Raw genomic sequence first — 19,818 nt, forward strand, 5'->3', positions numbered from 1 at the left:
GGTTGGGGTGCGGGCGGGGGTGTGGTGTGCAAGAAGGGGCTCAGGGCAAGGGGTTGGGGGGAGGAGGGGTGCGGCAGGGGGTTGGGGTGCAGCAGGGGGTTGGGGTGTAGGTTGGGGTGTGGGCTCCGGCCTGGCACTGCTTACCTCGAGCGGCTCCGGGTGGCAGCAGCATGCAGGGGGCTAAGGCAGGCTCCCTGCCTGCTCTGGCCCCACGCCGCTCCCGGAAGCGACCAGCATGTCCGGCAGTGGCTCCTGGGGGTGGGGTGGGGCAGGCGGCTCAGCTGCGCGCTGCCCTTGCCTGCGGGTACCACCCCCAAAGCTCCCATTGGCCACGGTTCCCTGTTCCCGGCCAATGGGAGCTGTGGGGGGTGCTGCCTGCAGGCGAGGGCAGTGTATGGAGCCCTCTGCCCCTTCTCCCCCAGGGGCTGCAGGGACGTGGTGCCAGCCGCTTCCGGGAGCGGGGCAGGGCCAGGGCAGGCAGGGAGCCTGCCTTAGCCCTGCAGCACCACAGGGCTGGCAATCCCGCAGCCTGGATTGAAAGCCCTGACGGGCCGGATCCGGGCCGTAGTTTGCCCTCCCTTGGTGTAGATGGTTTCGGAGTGACACCTGTTTAAAATTCTTCTGCTGTAGCTGTTCTTCCCCCTCTCACCCTGCCCTTATGCTGAAGTCTCCTGTCTGCACTCTAGGTTTGGAATCTGCCTTGTCCCGCTCCTCTCCGAAGACAGGTACGACTGCTACAAATGCCACTGGTGTGAAGGCAAAATGCGAGGCTATGGAATCTGTGAGTAAGTAATGCTCAGAGCACGACCTCCGGGGAGCGCAGTTTCCTACCCGCTTGGCGGGTGGCTGTTCACCTCTCGGTCACAGAAGAGCGAATCACAGGGCAGGCCACAGAAGGAATCTGCTGTTCCTGCTGCCCCAAAGCCCGGCTCCGTGCTGCCTTGTTCTGCAGCAGCATGGGGCTGGAGGGGCAGGGTGGAGTGGCTGATTGATTCCCCCGGGCCTAAAATCTCCTACGTCTAGGAGTATCGCAGGGCCCTGGTCCGGTTTCCCGGCCTGTGGGCCTTAATATAGGTAGCAGCAGCCATGGGACACTGCAGCCTCTCCGCACCATGGCAGGACTAGCATTTTGGGGTCAGTCAGATACTTTCTAGAACAATCTTTGGTGTCTTGTCCTCTGTTTAGCCTGTACCGTGCTGCCTAACCTAGGCTGTGTGTGCATCACTCCTTGATGATCTTAATGATGCACACAGCTTTCTCCTGTCTTTTTTGCCTGGTGTGCTGGCTGGGCTAAATGTGCACCTGCACCTTCGGCGGGCAGGGCTGGAATTGTTCTCCTAGACCGCTAAAGCAAACAGGGCAGTTGGCCTAGCCGTGTTCTCTTGGATCTGGTTTCCGGGAGGACTCCTGGACCCGGAGTCCTGTCCAGTTAAACACTGGAATAGAGGGTAACATGAGTTCTGACGGGGTTCCAATAACGCTTTCCCATTGAGAGGCGTTAGGTTCATGCCACCCTTTTCCTGTTCCGCTATGTGGTTCCCTGTCGCTGAACTATAGGGGAGCTGGGTGGAACCCAGACTGAAAAGAGCTATGTAAGGGAAACACCCATATTCTGCATCGTAACACCCAGTCATCCTTGTTCAGCAAACACAGGACTCCAAAACAGAGGCCTTCTCAACTGGAGTGTGTTTGTACATAACCCTCTAACTTCCAGCCCAGGTTGACTGATGGGGACAGGGACTGTCTTCTCTTGTTTGTACAGCACCTTGCACAGCGGAACCCTGATCCTTGCTGTGGACCTGTTGGTGCTTCTGTAATACCAACTTGGCTATTCCAATCCTGATATAGTTAACTTTATAAATACCCACCAACGCCTCTGCCGTCTGAGCTCTAGCCAACCTTGCTCTGACCCTCTCAAATTGGTGGCAGTCGAGAATACAACTTAGGTCTCTGGAGTGGGAGTCAGACCTACCGGGCAACTCTGCTGTGTTTCCTGTGATGACTTCTAGTTATGCATGCTGAATTGGGCTATCAAATCATGCTTTAGAATGCAAGATGTTTCCAGGAGTCAACAAGGAGTGTCTCCATGTGGAACACTGCTCAGTTGGCCAAATGCATTCTGGGTTTGCCAGCATCTGAAGCAGCAAGTACTTGCCCCTTCTGGGGAAAGGGTAGTTGATGGAGTGAGCGAAAGTGGCAAATACTATGATAGGATCTTTTAATGCTGGCTTTTAATGTCTACGTTCATAATGTTCTGCAGAATATACCTGCACTGTTGACTGGACTGAGACATATAGCAATAGTTCTCTAGCTATGTTAAAAGTTTAATCGTTTTACATTACAAATAGGCCATATGAGGGGAACTCGGCTATACTACTCGCGTAGTGTCTCTCGTGTTTGGAGCATAACATCATCTAACCTTCACAGTAGCCCTATAACTCTCCACATTGTTTTCTTTCTAGAGGCAGAGGGAGATGCATTGGCATGTATAAGAATTAGAACTAGGGGCTGGCTTATTCCCCGGCCTATGCTCTCTGAAGCCTGAGTGGCTAGTGTGTTAGAAACAAAACATAAGAGACTCTATACTAGCTGCAATCCAGCTGAGGATGGGAGTGACCCAGTAGTGTTACCATCTGCCTAGTTGGCTGACAGCCTGAGTGAAACCAGGTGGGTTTCAATCCCAGGGCTGGTCTACACTGGGTGAGGGGGAGGAGGGAGAGGGGATCGATCTAAGATACGTAACTTCAGCTACGAGAATAGCATAGTTGAAGTCGACGTATCTTAGATCGACTTACCTCGCATCCTCACGGCACAGGGTCGATGGTCTCTCCGCTTCGGCCTCTCGCCCTGGTGGAGTTCCGGAGTGGACAGGGAGTGCGTTCGGGGATCGATTTATCGCGTCTAGATGAGACGCGATAAATCGATCCCCGATAGATCGATTACTACCTGCCGATCCGGTGGGTAGTGAAGACGTACCCCCAGTTCCTAGCGAACAGGTGTCGGTATGACACACTCTAGTACCCTTATTGGCAGTCTCCATTGAGAGGTTAAGGACTGGACTACCCCCCTTAGAGGAGCGTCCAAGTTCAAGGCTTAGATTTGGGGTTCCGGTTGTCTAGGCCCATCTACTCTTGTCGCTGTAAGTGGTGTCTCGTAGGGCAGGCTTGATGCATGCTGTTAGGGAAGCTTGCACCACTGTTAACTCTGCTCCCAGGAAACTGAAGTCCTCTAGCACTAAGCAAGGGCAACCGCAAGAAAAATAGGTAGTGCCTGCTGGTCTTAAAGATGATGCTGTCCATTCTCTCTCTAGGTATGGAAATGAGACGGTTTACAAAGGATACTTTAACGATAATCTGCGTCAAGGATTTGGCATCCTGGAAAACCCTTCAGTGGAGCAGCCATTTAAGTACACAGGGCAGTGGGATAATGACAAGAAGAATGGATATGGAGTCTGGGATGACAAGGACAGGTAATGTTATGGAAGGGAGCTCAGCAAATGTTCACAACACCTGGGTTTTCAGCATTCCTTGGTCTGAAGCATATTCGACTTGAACTTGAGATGGGCAAAGTTTGAGTTGTGCTGAGGGTTGGAAATTCTGTTTCGCAAAGGATTTTAAAATTGGGTTTCATTCCAATTTAGAACAAACCCCCAACACTTTGAAATTCTCCATGCAAGAAACATTTTAGAAAACCCTAATTTTGGGTCGATTGAAACACTTCCTTTTGATTTCAACCTTATTTCTGTTTGAAAACTAAAGTTTTCCAAACCCATTTTTTTTTTCAAAGCAAAAAATGGAAACCCTTCATTTGAAAATCCTGAATCGGGACGTGGAGATGGTTGGAACTCTTTCTAGCTGTTCTCCAAAATGAAAATTGACACAAGTTTGCAAGGTGACTAGATTTTGATGGAACTGCACTTTCCAACAGATAAAGGGTTCCGTCAAAGTTCAGCCTCTAACGGGAACACCTGAGATGACCTGATATGGATGTGGGTGTGCTGACCCATATGACTGCCTTGGAACAATGTAATGATGCCAGAATATCAAGCTTAGAACCATGAGTGCCCCTTGCAGCAAAATCCCTTGCAGCAATAGCAATCTGAGTTGCAATGACGTCAGGACCACCAATGTTCTGCAAGTTGTGTGCAGGATGGCTGTAGAAAGAGTGGGATGGGTGGGGGCCCCTTGCGTGCATGACTCTTCCGGCAAATGGAAATGTATATCTGCGTTTGTGGCTGGATGGCTGTTAAGTACGTTACTGATGTAGGGTCAAAGAACATTGAAAAGAAACATGGTTAAATCAACAGTACGTGGATTGAACTTGAAGCTTTGATCAACAAAAGATCTCCCTGGCTTTCCAAAGGCTTCCTGCACAATCACTGACCTGCTGACAAGGGTTTATGGAGGAAATCTGTAGCATGTCGCCAAGATGGGAGGACTTACCATGTGTGGACAGCTCTACCTTGCTGGTCTATGTCCTGTCCCTCAGTCAAGTATGGGCTTGTAAGCAGGTGTTCTCTGGCTCCACTTACAAAGGGGACACTCGGATCTAGTCTTTGGGGGAAGGTGTTCAGGGGGGTTTGACTATGCCACGATCATGGTCCAATCAACACTTCCTCCAGGTTAAGGTTGGTCCCTGCTGCCTTCCTACCAAGGCGTAAGACTTAGAGTCGCCTCATTGAGAGCAGATCATCCTCTCTGGGTACCAGAGCTTTCTGGAAGATTCTACCTTGTCTCTGGGCTGGGTGTGGTTAACCGGGAGGGAATATCAAAATCTTTCCCAATGCCTTTGACCCATAGATAACCCTTCCTTTTACCACAGTCTGCACAGAACTATGTGACAGCTGGGGAGAAGCCTGGAAGACAAACAACTCCATTGGCTGCATCGCAGGAAATATATGCCCTAGTGGACGTTCAGGCCTTATCTATGCTAGAATTTTAGCCGTGCTTTTCTGCTGTCAAGTAGAGGCTTGAAACAGGGGAAAGCACCACCAGAGTAAATAATATGGGATGTAGGGAGGAGGCTTTCACCTGTGCAGCTACACGATGGGTGACATCTGGGCTAACATCAAAAGGGGGGAAAAAAAAGGTCTGACATATATGAGATGCAGAGACCTGACCGGTGGCACCACTCTGGATAGCGGGTCATCAGAACCACGCAGCCTTTCCCAACTTACTAAATCTATCTCTAATTCACACACTTAAACACCCGTCCAAAGTGAATGTTCGAACAATCCCTGACGTCTTTCAGAAGCTGTGCACAGCATAAGGATCAAACTCACCCCAGGTGTAAGCAAGCACCTTCTTTCACCTGCTGTGAAGCTGGCTTATTGTCTTAGTTCTCAATGGCCTTGTGCAAAGTTCTCCAATGATGGTGTATGAGGGCCTCCTATCTTGTGTTCCAGAGGGGAGAGGTACATTGGGATATGGCAAGATGACCACAGGCATGGACAAGGCATTGTGGTGACCCAGTCAGGCGTGTGCTACCAAAGAACGTTTCATGTGGATAAAATGGTGGTGAGTAAATAACTTTCCTGTGGATACTTTAGTCAATAGACCACGGAATCCCTTATCAAGGGTATGAGGAAAAGATGAGAACACACTCTTTTATTAAAGTAAGAATCTTTCAGATGTGTAGGAGGCAGTTTGACTTAAGCACTGGTTTCTTACCACAAGATCATCACTTAACTTGTGGGGAAGCCCAGAACGCTTCATGTGATGGGACTACCCCATAACCAACTGCAGCCCCAGGCTCTGCATTTTTCACCACCTCCCTAAGGTGCACCCACATCTGAACTGGTACATATGGGGTATCACTACCTGCTGGTGATACTAGAAAAAGTGTTTGCATCTGAAGAAGTGAGGTTCTTACCCACGAAAACTTATGCTCCCAATACTTCTGTTAGTCTCAAAGGTGCCACAGGACCCTCTGTTGCTTTTTACAGATTCAGACTAACACAGCTACCCCTCTGATACTAGAAAAAGTGGACACTACATGAAATTGAAAGGAAACCTACATATCTGTATTACGGCAGTCCCTGTATTAGGAGACCCAACCATGAAACTGGGCCCCATTATTCTAAGTGCTGTACAGGCTTGTAACAACCTGTAAACTCCTCAGGGTGCAGGCAAAGTAACAATTAACACGTGGAAGTTGTTGCCACAAGGTTCTCCGTAGAGGCCAAGCATTTAGTAATACTAATAAAAGGATTATCCACTTGTATGGATAATGAGAACCCAGTGTCACTAGCAAATGACTAGAGAGGGACAGAAAACAAACAGAAATCTCTTAACATATAGCAATTTAATCCTGAATCAGTACAAAGTCAAAAACATGACCCTTTTTCCTGAGAACTGAAAGGGAATTTGTTCCTGGATGCCAACCTGGAAGATGCTAGAAAGTGAAATTGACAAGAGCCTATTAGATGGGCAGCTGTCACCTCACTTTTCTCTCAGAACTATTTAATTTTGCAAACAGAGCATTTTCCACAGGGAAATCCTTCTGCTGGCAGATTGCCAACCAGCTCTAAAAACGACCTCTTGTTGTGTGCACGTCCGTCCTTCCTTCCTTTCGGTTTCAGGGCCTAAACAAACAGTGACGGAAGTCATGAAGCAACTTCCCCATGGGCACAGTATTCTGTGTTTGGCCACTCCAGAGTTTCTTGTTGCTTCCTCCGAAGCATGCACTACTGTAACCTTTGGATTTCGTAGATGCTGACACCAGCCTTTAATGGGTATGGGGATATGTAGTGGAGTCATACTTGTTACATTACTGGCCATGGTCAGAGAAGGGCTACTGAACTAGGACTACTGGCTTGATCTGTGTGGTAATTCCTTGGTTCCTATTGTACCACTGGCCACTTAAGTCAGATGCTTGGGATAGGAAATCAGTCTCTAACCAATATTCCTGTATGAAGGATAGCTCAGTGGTTTGAGCATTGGCCTGCTAAACCCAGGGTTGTGAGTTCAATCCTTGAGGGGGGCCATTTAGGGATTTGGGGCAAAAATCTGTCTGGGGATTGATCCTGCCTTGAGCAGCGGGTTGGACTAGATGACGTCCTGAGGTCCCTGACAGTCTATGATTACACCCACTTCCTTGCAAGAAAACTCCTTTCCCACCTAGTGCCTGATAGCTTATGTTAATACACGATCTTCCTCCCCACTATAACTTGCCATACACGCTGCACCCCACAAATGGCATGTGTCAGTGTGCCCATGTGTTGGACTTAACAGAAGCCAATGTGTCTCATTCCCCACTCTGCACTCAATGTCTGTTCTTCTATCACTAGGGTTCCGGGATTCTCCTCTTAGAAAATGATTCCATTTATGAAGGCAACTTCACAAGAGATCTGACATTTGTTGGAAAGGTGAGCTGCTTGCCTACCCTGCTGTGTTACTGCTAACTTTCAAGAAAGCTGGCACTCCTGTCCATCAACGTTCATACCTTTTTTCCTATTAGTTACAGCTCCTTTTATCACACTAGAAACTTTACAACAAAGGGTTAGTATGGTCCCATGTTTTCTGTGATTCTGCAGCTGCAGAATCAGATGCAACCTTTGTTTTTTAAGTTTCTAACCCTCATGGTGGCTTAGAGAACCCCACAAACTGGAACAGTGCAAACACAATGCTTTGGTACCGGCATCTGCACAAGCCTACAACAATAGCTCAGAGGTGTGAGCAGCCCCATTTGTTTCAATGGTTTCACTTTGAAACATGAAGATGACAATTTTAAATCAACACGTTGAAGCATTTCACTGATGAGCATGAACAAATATACAGCTAAGGCGCTTCTCCATAATCCTCCAGCTTGTTACAAAAATCCGTGCCAGGTCATACAAGGAATGTGAGGGTAGTATCACCATGACTTTAATATAGTGACTTACAGTCCATGTAGTGGTGCTCAATAACACATGCTAAGCATGGATCTTTGTCTCCTTCTAGTGGCTAGTCCACAAGAAGTTGACGGGTCTGCCACATCTTACAGCTAGCGTACTAGCGTTGAGTTTGCCTAAGTCCAACTAAAGCACTTAGGCACAACTACCACTGAAATTAAAGTTGGGTTTGAAAAGGTCCTTACTTGGGATCAAGCAGGCCTTGATCCCTGGTTCACATCCTAAGAAGGGCTGGCTCTACTGAATTACTTAGTTGCTGAGCTCATTAAACCTCCTAGCCTGAATCAAGCTACCACAGAACTTCCCATCTGCCACCCCAGAGTGCTGCAGAATCCCGAGACCTTGTCTCACAGAACAGCGCTTACCTGGGTAGTAAAAAGCACTCAAAAGGGATCTATTCTTGCAAGCTTTCCAGGCGCACATGTAGTGCACATTTTCCTGTGCTCACTTCACTACACCAATGATGCCAAGCCCGCTGGTGCCTTAAGGAACAGGGGAGAAACTAAACCAGAATTAGACTTCCAGATTGTATAGTCACTGTATCTTGGCGATTTGAGCCATCTCTCTAGGTTTAGGCCAGGAACTTCAGGGCAATGACTAATACCTAGTCCTACTTGCCGTATTGGACCCATGCATTTCTAGCTGGATTTCCACATCCAGAGTCCTATCAGTATGGGCAGTGTCACTCGAGTCAAATGGACTTCTGTCTCTTGGCTCCTGGGATCTCCTGTCTTCGTGACGTTCTCTGGCATTGGGAGTGCTTTCAATGTATAGCCCTTCTAGTGGAAATAACCTTCTTAGACTTCCTTTTAGGGATCGTTCCTGCTTGTGGGCTTCACGAAAGGGGGATTGGAACCTTATCCAACCTCCTGCCAAGCGAGAGCTCAGTAGAATAACCCCTTTATTTTTTGTTTCAGGGAAAGCTGACCTTTTCCAATGGCTTCACTCTGGAGGGCACCTTTAGTAACAAATCAGGCCAAGGGCTTCAGACGCAAGGAATCTTGAACACTTCCAGTGACCAGCAAGATGCCTCAATAACCAAAGTGTGAGTGGCCGTAAATAACTCTGTGGGCTGTGATTTGTATTCCATTAGCACCGACTGAGTCCCCACTGTGCTAGGCTCTGTACATCTAAATAAGACAGCCCTTACCCTGGAGAGTGGAGTCTAAATAAGCAAGGATGGCCAAAGGAGAAAGAGAACCCTCCCCCACTTTTACAGACGAGGCTCTGATGTGCAGATGAACGACTTTCCTAAAGCCACCTACAGAGCCCGAGGAAGAGCCAGGATTTGATCCCATCTTGAGTCCAATCCAGTGCCTTAAGAACAAGAGCATCCGTTCCTCAAAGTCTTGAGGGTTTTTTGAGGCGCAATTTCTAGCCGTACATCCCATTAGGAAAAGCTTGCTACCTAGAAGGATTGTTAAGCACTGGAGCAGGTTGCCTGGGGAGGCTGTGGTATCTCTGTCACTGAAGGTTTTTAAGAACATGTTAAACACCTGGCAGGGATGGCCTAAGTATACTTGGTCTTGAGCGTCCCTTCCCCCCACCCCTACATTTCTATGATTCACAAAAAAGGGGGAAGGAGGTCCAATATTTGACCCACTCCCTGCCCCCTTCTTGATACTCATGCTTGCAGTGTACTGCCAGATGTGGCAGGGAGTTAGAAGGGACAGTGATCCAGGGACAGAGCGACAGCATGCGAATTGCTTAGCAGGGCATGGCTGGCTCGAATTAGGAAGCACCGTGGGTAGGCTGAAATATCTTACTGGGTGGTCAGAGCTCTATTTTCCTACGCAGCAGTCGCTCCTTGACAGGTGACCACATGAAAGCAGACAGTAATTCTGACTTGAACCCAATGGCCGGATTCCTACAGCACAGAACCTGTTGCAAGGCCCCCAGCAGCAGAGCCCTCTGTAGAGGGGTGTGAGATGCTCACAACCTCCCTCTCCACCAGGGAGACCCATATGTAGCCAACTGAGAGTGGCCGAGGCAGCTGGGTGATGCACATTGCAGCAGGGAAGTTCTGGATCCGTCTCAGCCACGCGGTTCCCGAGTTGACCTCTCTTGATACAACCCAGGAGTTAAGGCAGCAGTTGGAATGCCGCCAGCCTTCCCCTGAGATGAATTCCTGGACATGCAGCCCAGCTACACCATTTCCTTCTCCCCAGGATGTTTCCTCTCCACTGGTGCCTCGACTCCGCAAGAGCCAATCCTGTTTCCTCTGCTTGTGTAGCAGCAGCTACCAGCAGAGGTAGCTAGCCTGGCTCTGTTACCAGCTGCTTCCTGAGGCTCTTAAGCGAAGAGCCTCTAGATCTGCAGAAGCAGCTGTCAGCAAGAAGGAGAGCGCACAACACATGCCTAGTCTACCCTAGACCACCCATAGTCCATGTGCCAAGCTTTGGGACCCCCCTGGCCAAATGCATCTCATTGCCAGCAAAATACATCTAAGTTGACCTCTGCTGAACTTTGCTCCTTGTTACATCCCCTAGGATGCTCCTAAATCTCTCTGCCCCAGTGGTGTGGGCTGGGGCGGGAGAAAGTGTGTTCACGAGATGATTAGAAGGGGCGGTCGGTGGCAATGTAGGGAGTGGGGACGGAAGCAAGGCGTAACTTCATCTTTGTTGTGCAGTCAGCTGGGTCTTGATGAGTTCCCGGTGGAGAAGAGATGGCAGGGTATCTACGACCAGTTTCTGGGATTCCTCCACTCTGGCTGCAAAGAAGAAATGGAGGAGTCCTTCACCGGGTTCCATATACAGACAAGCCGGGAGCTGCGCAAGTCTCAGGAGTACCTCTTCTGCGAAAGGTGACAACTGGCTTGTCCCGGTGCAATGGGCTAGTGCGTTCAATTTTGGGGTTCAAGTCTTGACCTCGGGTTGTCCAGTCACTCCTGCGAGCCTGTCTATGGGTGGCATTGCCTCGCTGGGGCAGGTGTGTTCCGGCAGGCTAGAACCTGACACTTCCTTATGATTACTGTGCAGCTTATACTGTGTTCACCAAACACAACGGTGCTTCTCGGGGGAGAGAATTCAAGAGATTCAGCTGGTCAAGCTTGTCTTATACCCTGATTGATATGGTATTGGGAGGGATCTCGGTGCCTCATTGGCTGGTTTAAGCCCCCTAAGAATGACTTGGCCATTAAATGATGCTTCAGAGGGAGTGGGAAAGGTGGAAAAATAACTCCATATAAATGAAGTAATCTGGGGAGAGAGTCATTGAGAGAGACCATGAACACAAAGGGTGGGAGGTTGACTCTCCTCTGCCTTGTGAATCTGTTCATACTGTGCCAAGGGTAACACATGATTACACACAGCGCAAGGTAGGTGGCAGTTAGGCCCAAGGGGTGAACAACAACTCCTCCGTCACCCTTGTACTTGTTTTCCTCCCTCGCAGGGGGCCCGAGGATGTCTCTGGGAAGATAGAGGATGTCCTTGAAGAACTAGTTCAGCATCAGGAGCTGGAGTCGCTCCAGTGTTATTTACAAAAGGTACCCCTCAAAATGCACTGTGCGCCGAGGCTCTGGAGCACCCAGAAATGTGAGGCGCCCACCACACAAAAGGAACATGGTCCCTGTCCTGTAGAACACGTACATTAGGGCTCCAGTCCTGCCAACTGTCCATGCAGGCCGAGCGCCACTGGATCTACACTGAGCTGGGCCGGAGCGAGCGTAACATAAGTGAGGGTCCTAAACAGAAGAGGTGGGGTAGGGATGGGACAGGAAGGATGAGGTGACAGATCCTGTGGCTGCTCTGTTGGTTACAGACCCATTCCAGAGGCTTATGATCACTTGTTTGCTTTTCCTCCCCTTCAAGTAAAACTCAGCTCGCTGGCTGCTGAGTCCCTGCAATCTGAAAGCTGAGCGTGAAGACATAAACCCGGCCATGCCTTAAGTAGTACCTAGAGACCCCCTGACTGGGAAGTCCCCATCTTCTGTAATTCCCTGTGAAACAACCACTCTCTTTCTCCAGTGACTGGGGAAAACCAGGCACTCTAACCAATCCACAGCCAGTAACACCCAGAGTTTGCTCTTCTGAGTGCTACGCGAGCTGTGTGCTGGTGAGGAAAAGGGTTAGCTGGGCTGCCTTGGAGACTGAAGCTTCACCTCTAGCCTCCCAGCACAGGCTGTGGCAGTACAAGTCTACTGTTGTGTTGGAAGGACCAGCCCCAAGGGGTAATTCAGTCTCCTCCATCCCTTGACCTCTGCTGAGAGAGCCTGACCTTACTTCCCACTGAAGGTCAATGGCAAAATGCTATTTGTATAGCCGTAGTGCCTAGAGGCACCAATTGTTACCCTTCAGTGCGAGCAGGATTGGGTCAAGAGAATAGCAGCATTTTCCAATAGGATATGGACCTAAACAGTATCCTGCCTAGCCACCATCAGGCCCTGGCTAGAGGTCGAGCTGGGTGGCTCTCCATCCGCAGGGAGGCTACGTCCCTTTGGGATTTGCCCGGATATGGACCAAGGCCCACCGGCTCATCTTCCCTCGGCTGAACTGTCTCATTGGCTAATCTACGGCTTGGTTTTGAAGGCCCTCTCCTGCCAGTCCGAAGGGAGGACACACCCTGGCAATCCATCCCTTAAATGCAGAACTTTCCTCCACTGTCTTGCAGGCTTTCAAGTCTTCCCTGCACCCACTAGGAAAGCTGTTGAAGGCCCTGACGTTCGCTTTTCAGGCTACATACTCTGGGATCGGGGCAAACAAGCACCTACTGAACATGGCCCAAGAGGAGGTCAAGTACTATGCCAAGAAAATATGGGAGCTTTACCAGTAAGTCCAGTGTGTAATTGGCTTCCATGCAATCGTATGCTAGTGAGGAACACTTGCTAGATAGGCAATCTAATTCATTCTTTGGGGGGCTAGGCCCTGGATTAGTGCATCTAGTACTTCTGTGCAATCCAGTTTCTTTCCATCAGAAAGCTTACTTCAGAGGTTTATCTCTTTAGGTGTTCATGCCTATGACTCTCATCACTGTAGTACCTAGGTAAACTTACTCTCTTTTACTCCATATACAATCTTAGTGACATAGGACTTGCCAGCCTGGATCAGATGCATGGTCCATCTAGACAATTTCTTATCTCTGGCAGTGACCAGCAACAGATACTTCAGAGGAAGGGGTGAGAAATGCCATAGTGGGCAGATGTGGGGTAATCTGCCCCCATGAAGTCTCATGAACTATAGCTGAAGGAAATACTATTGTGAAAAATGACTATGGGAAAAACATAGCTCTGTCTTAATCCACCAATCTGTTTTGTGTATTCAAGGGTGTATCTCTTCACCCTAATGCCTTCAGAAAAGCGGTTTTGTCTTTTTTACTCCGGCGCAATTGGCAGAGCCAACACAACTTGCAGAATGGGTTGGATTCTGTTCCTCCTTGTGCATCAACAGGCTGGCTTACTAAGATCCAGTCTGTTAAGGCTGCCCTACAAATGTGATTGCTTTAGACAGCGTTAAAGTGCCTTGGAAAAGCATTAAAGTGGAATTGGAAAAGGTTCAGAAAAGGACAACTAAAACGGTTAGGGTATGGAACAGCTTCCGTATGAGGAGAGATTAAAAGAGTGGGATTTTTCAGCTTGGAAAAGAGACAACTAAGGGGGTTATGATAGAGGTCTATAAAATCTTGACTGGTGTGGAGAAAGTGAATAAGGGAAATGTTATTTACTCCTTCTCGTAACAAGAACTAGGGGACACCCAATGAAGTGAATAGGCAGCAGGTTTAAAGCAAATGTGAGGCAGTACTTCACACAATGCACAGTCAACCTGTGGAACTTTTTGCCAGGGGATGTTGTGAAGGCCAAAAGTATAGTGGGTTCAAAAAACTAGATAAGTTCATGGAGGATGGGTCCATCGCTGGCTATTAGTCAAGATGGGCAGGGATGCAACACCATGTTCTGAGTGTCCTAGCCTCTGTTCGCCAGAAGCTGGGAGTGGACGACAGAGGATGGATCACTCGATGGTTGCTCTGTTCTGTTTGTTCCCTCAGAAGCACTTAGCACTGGCCACTGTCAGAAGACAGGATACTGAGCTAGATGGACCATTGGTCTGACCCAGTATCGCCGTCCTTATGTTGTCTCTTCTAGAGACATAATCCTTTCCCAGCTGGATTCCTTATGGACACTGGTGATACAGAAACTCATTCTAGCAATGTAATACATTCCTCTGTTGTGAGCTGGCACTAAGCCTACAGAGTATCTTCAAGTCTTAAACCCTTTGCAGCAGTGGTTTCTGTGCAAAGTATGGGTGCCCCCAGTCCAGAGATCTAAAATAATTCTCTAGAACAAGTCATTCCACCTTCAACGAAGTATCCACTCATTTTGAATGCACTAAGTAAGCTGTTTGCCTCTCCTGTACTGTTACTGTTCTAGCTGCCAATTTTGCAGGGGGAGAAGATCTGGCTAACGTTAACTAGTAAATGACTGAGTTACCCTTGAAAATGAGAAGCTAAAGCTTCTACTTGCCTTTCAGGGGTTTACTACATCTGGCATTGGAGCAGAAAGGCCAACCGCTGGCAGAGACAGAAGATGGAGAGAAAAGGTGGCTGGGATGAATGGTCATTTGGTTTTAACTCCATATCTGTTTTACCTCTTCTGAAGAAATATTAGGCATGGAGACCATCCTGTTTCCTAGCCTTTGGTTGTGGCAATAAATCCACGTAGCTGGTCCAGCCACACTTAAGTGGAAAACTGTGCTAACACATTTTCACTCATTCCCACCTTATGGACTAGACACCGTGTTAGTTCGGACATTGGATGTGAGCTCAGAAACCACTGAAGGAGAGACAGCTCTGAAACATCAGAGGAAACAAAACCTCTCCCAACACCTAAATGAGTCACCTGGTTGAGCATTGCTTTATGTGGGGCAAAAGGGATGAACGATTTCTTCCTGACCTCTGTAGACCATGTCCTGCAGCCTGAGATCTGATTACTCTGATCTTAACTACTACAAACGTTCTATCCTATATTGGTCACAAAATTATCCAGTCGCAGCATTGGACTCTAGGAAGAGGGGAGTGGGGAGAAAGACAGACACCTCTTTAAGGTGTTATATGTTGAGCCTTAACTTGTGTCCTGTGTGGACACCACCTTTAACAAACAGATACCAACAATCAGTAGGGCTCATCTTTTGCTTTCCTCTCTAACTCAGTGACCTGAATGCATACAGAGTGATTCTGCCTCTGATCCTGCCCTGTTTCTATCCGGAGCTGTTCATGCTGTACATGCTCTATCATGAGAAGGAAGATGACCTCTACTGCCAGGGGATTGTGGACCTGAGTTTATTTCCTGACATTAAGCTGCTAGAGGTCCTGGACGTACAGAAGTGAGTAACCCAGCACTGAACAAATCCCCAAAACAGCTGGGAGAACACACTCTGCAGAGAAAAGTTCTGATGGGGGTGGGAAGCAAGAACTCACCAATGGACCCTATGGTTCCAGTACTCCTCATTCGTCCTAGTGCTTAAACTCTTCCTGAGCAGCAATGTCAATTCCTTGATGGAGTTCCTGTAATATACAGTACTTTCTTACAGGTCAGGAGTACTCTTAAAAGGCCAGGACTTTCATTTCCCATGCTGATCTTGTTCCCTTCCTTTCTGGAGGTCTCTCTTGAGCAAGAGTCTTTCCAGTTGCTTTACCAAGTGACTGGTTTACTTCAAGTTAGAAGGGTCCCACAGCAGCATATGGAGAATGGTGATTCACAATTGAAAGGCGCAACATGCTGTGGCATAAGCCTGACTCTCCACTCTGTTACAACCGGTTCTTAAAGTGGGGTTGTTCAGTTAATCCAACCGTTACTGGTTCCAGGCCAGCGCTAGAGTGGAGAATCGGAACTCATAAGTCTATGTCCATGGTGGTGATTCCACCAAGAGCAAGGGTTTGTCAGGGCGAATGGGTGAGTGAGAATTTAGACTCTAACATGGGGATGGGGTAGATCTGCACGTCATAACTGCTCTGTCTTCATCTCATTTCAGACACCTGTGGCCCCTCAAAGATCTCACCCTAACGACCAATCAGGTAAGTAGCAGTCCTGGGATAGATCCTCAGAGCAAACTGGAGTAGCTGTTCCAACTACAGTGAAAGCGCTTAAACTAATGGGGCCAGGCTGAATTACATCAGGTGACGATCTGGGCCTTTGTATTTAGATATGTGTCAAATAACACATCAGTAGCAGATCATGTACACGAGAGCATTGGATCCAATAGATGCAGGATACAGAAAAGATATGGACAATAGACTTCCAGTATTATCAATAAAAGTTCTATCTTATAAGTAGAAGGCATTTCCACTCTGTTGCAGGAGTTTATCTATCTGTATTATGACAGTTCATAGACACTCCAGTGCTAAGTACTAATTTTCTTCCTGTCCTAAATGATTGCACAGGGTTGCTGCATGATGCTAAACATCTGCATTCCGCTCTAGAGGTTTGCTCGGTCCAAACTTTAAAATCCAGCCTGGACCCAAACCTGAGCCAAGCCCAGCCGACCTGAGACTTGTTTTCAGAACTGACCTGACCTAAACCTGTTAGTGCAACCGCCTTATCCTTGGGGCTTGGCCTGGTGGGGGCTCCCTGTGCCCGCAGTCATTCTCCAGCTGCCTTCTGTCCGTGGGGTCAGGCTGGTGGCTGCCTGCCCCGCTCCTGCCGTTTGTTGCCATCTGGCACTGTGCACTGCAGAGCGAGTGTGCAGACCAGTCACTGTGCCTCACCCCGGTCAGCGCACACAGGGTCCGGTCATGTTGCAATGTCTGTTCCATGGGTGGCTGCATTTCATTAGCGAATAGATTGCTGCTGATGAAGTCCTCTGGGAGGAAAGGCAATCTATAGAAATTATTCTATAATATGTGCTTTGCTGAATCATGGGGTTTCAAAGACCTCCTAAGCTTCCCAAATGACTGTACCAGCACAGACAAAATGCACGGACAGTGCTGTGTGGCTCGAAAACTTGTCTCTTTCACCAACAGACGTTGGTCCAACAAAAGATATGACCTCCCTCCACCTTGTGTCGCTAGTAACCCGGGACTGACACGGCCACAACTACATGCGTACTAATGCAAACACTTATCTACCTTTCAGAGACGTTCTCTTGTCAAAGACAAGTGCTTCCTTTCTGCTACGGAATGTCTGCAAAAGTTGATGTAAGTGGTCTTCTGTGATTTCTTACTCATGCCTAAGCAGGGTTGGATGACATGGTCATTAAGATACCTGAGCTCTCAGTCTATGCTAGCGCTAGGGGAGAGGCTTCCTGAAAAAGATTAGCATAGACTCAGGGCGAGTGACTAATGCTGAGAGCTTGAGAAGACATAAGCTCTATTTGTGCAATGCCACAGTGGAGAGAGACCTTCCTGACCTCATCCTGGTGATCCCTTTATATCATGAAGTCTTGTCTTAGTTAAGGCAACTGGCCTTATCCATTCAAAAGACTGACACTCTTACTCTGCTTTGAGGTATCCCAGTAATGCCACTTCTCGCCTCTTAGCTGGGTAGCACAGGGCTTCTTTCTCAGTGTATCTTTATATTGGCAGCACTACTGTGGACCCCCGGGAAAAGCTGGAGATCCTTCAGAAGACCTATGAGGAGATAGAGAGCACTGTGTCACGAGTAGTGGAGAGGGACTATAAACTCCCAATGGATGACCTCTTGCCGCTGTTGATGTATGTCGTATCGCGGGCCAGGTAAGAGAGAGAGATTCATGTTTACCACTGCTAATATAAAGCAGAGTATCTCTTGCGTATGTGTAATCCACACACCTTCTGGGTGTGGTGTTCTGTCCCAGCTAGTGGCACCAAGACCACTTAGAGAGAGAGCTAAAATGAGTTTGCTCTACAGGCTTAGCTAACAGCCAGTTAGATCTTAGCTTATGCTGTAGAGGCTCATGCCCTCAGCTCCAGAGGTCCCTGGTTTGATCCCGCCCGCTGGGGTCTGTTGGCGTTACATATGCTCCATTAGGGCTGGCTGAAACTGTTTAATGGGAAATTTGGGGGTTTGATTAAATGAAGTATTTTGTGAAGTCTATTTTCACACTGGAAAAAAAAATCAAAATTTTCCATGGAGAATGAAGTATTTTGGCCAATATCCTGAAACTTAGATTTGGAGAGGCAGTGCCTCGTGGGAGTTGTAGTTCAGTTACCTCATGTTCCTATCCTCTATGGGCTGGGCTCCCTGGCTGGACTACATTTTGCAGCTGGACAACCTCCCTCTCCAAGAGGGAACACCATGGTGTATCATGGCAGATGTAGTCTGACCAGGGAGCCTGACCTATAGAGGAGAATGGGAGCAAGAAGCATGTGAACTACAACTCCCATGAGGCACTGGCAGCATTTCCAAACAGAAAAATTCAATTGTGAGTGGGAAAACTTTGACAAATGAGAGACTGTCCAACTGTAATTATGAAGTGTCTCCATATGCCACTGAAAACCCGTACTGCACTGCAGATGGAAAAGGCCTTCTGCTCACCCTCACAGCCCATGTTTTCAGTAGCAAGTCACTGAGATGAAAGAGCCCAAAGAAGACTGCTGTAGTTAGAGCACCAGACTAGGGATGAGGAGAACTGAGTTGAGTTCCTGTGTGACTTTGGGCTATCCAACTCTTTCTGGGACTCTGTTCCAATCTGTACAATGGATCTACTTCCTACTTTACTGGGATGTTGTGCTCTAATTCATGGCTGTGAGGGATTCTGAGTCTCTGGTAGGCGTCACTGAAATGCCTCGAAATTAAGCTTTACCAGTATAGAAATAGGTCTTAAATTACTAGTTTTCTGTAAAGAGAAACTTGTTGCCTGCGCTGTCTTCATTAGCGCTGAATGAACCAGTTCAGATTCGGTAAGAATGGAGCTGCACTTTTCTGAGAGGTTTGCAAGTGAACTCTCTCTCCACTCCTTGCACACGTCTGTGCTTCCCGGTTACGCTACCGGTCCCTATTGTGCTGTTTGCCACACAAGCAAAAGCAAGAAGCTTTGGGAATCTCAGATTCTGGCCCTGAGACCTAGAGATGGAAAAAACAGGATCATACATTTGATAAGGCTGCCCCCACCTGAAATGGTACGATGAGCATTGTCCCCCAAGTGCAGATGTGGAAACCGAGGCACAGATGTTAAGGGCTTGAATTTTCTTGGGTTCTGAACATCCAAAAGATCAGGTGCTTTGCACCTCCAAAAATCAGACTCCACTAGCTCCAGGCCACAGAGGAAATTGGTTCTGTGAATCAGAACTGGGTTCTTATCCCAGTTCTCACACCAGATCCTTATTGGATCATCACTGCCCTATAGGGAAGGTGCATGCTAAGTCCAAGATATTTGTGTCTGAGGATTCATTTGAAGGATGGCCACTATTTTTGTTTTCTAGAATACAACATCTAGGAGCTGAGATACATCTGATCAGAGATTTGATGGACCCTACCAATGAAGGAGGGATGTATGACTTTCTGTTAACAGCACTGGAGGTAAGGAAGAGGTTTCTAACAATGAAGTTAGATTGTAGCCGGCAAGGCTGCTTAAATAGTAAGAAACTATGAAAGTAATGGCCCTGTTGACCAAAGAAGTTGTGGGAGTAGCTTTACTGTGGATCGCTGACTGGCTGCTATTTTATCAGATTAAGGTACTGAATCACCTGCATGGAGCTGAATTGGTTTTTTGTTTTCCCCCCCCCCCCTCAAAATTGGGGTCTGAAAGAACGTCCTCGCCCACTGGCAGGAATCCTGTGGGAGGAGGTCTGCTCCTGGAGCATTGATTGATCAGCCTTCAGGGTTAGTTGGATAGATCACGGGAGTAGGTGGCTATTATTGCAGCCGGAGAAGCATTGGTGGACCATGGTCTGTACGTTAATTTGGTGTGTAGATGTTGGTAGTTAAACAATTTTCCCTCCTTACCCTGTTGACCAGCTCCAGAGTGAACATGTTTAATGTGTTTCTTTGTAGCTTCCAGTTCTAGTCCGTTTGCTTTAGG

The 19,818-nt window shown here is 48.1% G+C and overlaps 1 protein-coding gene across 1 annotated transcript in view; it reads left to right on the forward strand.

Moving 5' to 3' along the window:
* The window catches only part of ALS2CL (ALS2 C-terminal like), a 49,816-nt gene that overhangs the window by 28,345 nt on the left and 1,653 nt on the right, over positions 1 to 19,818 (forward strand). The window contains exons 11-24 of the mRNA XM_026651993.1: positions 687 to 785; positions 3,311 to 3,469; positions 5,405 to 5,516; positions 7,289 to 7,366; positions 8,809 to 8,936; positions 10,521 to 10,694; positions 11,282 to 11,375; positions 12,500 to 12,657; positions 14,353 to 14,421; positions 15,031 to 15,204; positions 15,853 to 15,895; positions 16,953 to 17,014; positions 17,402 to 17,551; positions 19,220 to 19,316. Coding sequence (XP_026507778.1) covers positions 687 to 785; positions 3,311 to 3,469; positions 5,405 to 5,516; positions 7,289 to 7,366; positions 8,809 to 8,936; positions 10,521 to 10,694; positions 11,282 to 11,375; positions 12,500 to 12,657; positions 14,353 to 14,421; positions 15,031 to 15,204; positions 15,853 to 15,895; positions 16,953 to 17,014; positions 17,402 to 17,551; positions 19,220 to 19,316 — 1,597 coding nt within the window. The remainder of the gene's footprint in view (positions 1 to 686; positions 786 to 3,310; positions 3,470 to 5,404; positions 5,517 to 7,288; positions 7,367 to 8,808; positions 8,937 to 10,520; positions 10,695 to 11,281; positions 11,376 to 12,499; positions 12,658 to 14,352; positions 14,422 to 15,030; positions 15,205 to 15,852; positions 15,896 to 16,952; positions 17,015 to 17,401; positions 17,552 to 19,219; positions 19,317 to 19,818) is intronic.

The sequence above is a fragment of the Terrapene carolina genome, unplaced genomic scaffold, assembly GCF_002925995.2.
Source record: "Terrapene carolina triunguis isolate 2854851 unplaced genomic scaffold, T_m_triunguis-2.0 Scaffold111, whole genome shotgun sequence".
Taxonomy (NCBI): Eukaryota; Metazoa; Chordata; order Testudines; family Emydidae; genus Terrapene; species Terrapene triunguis.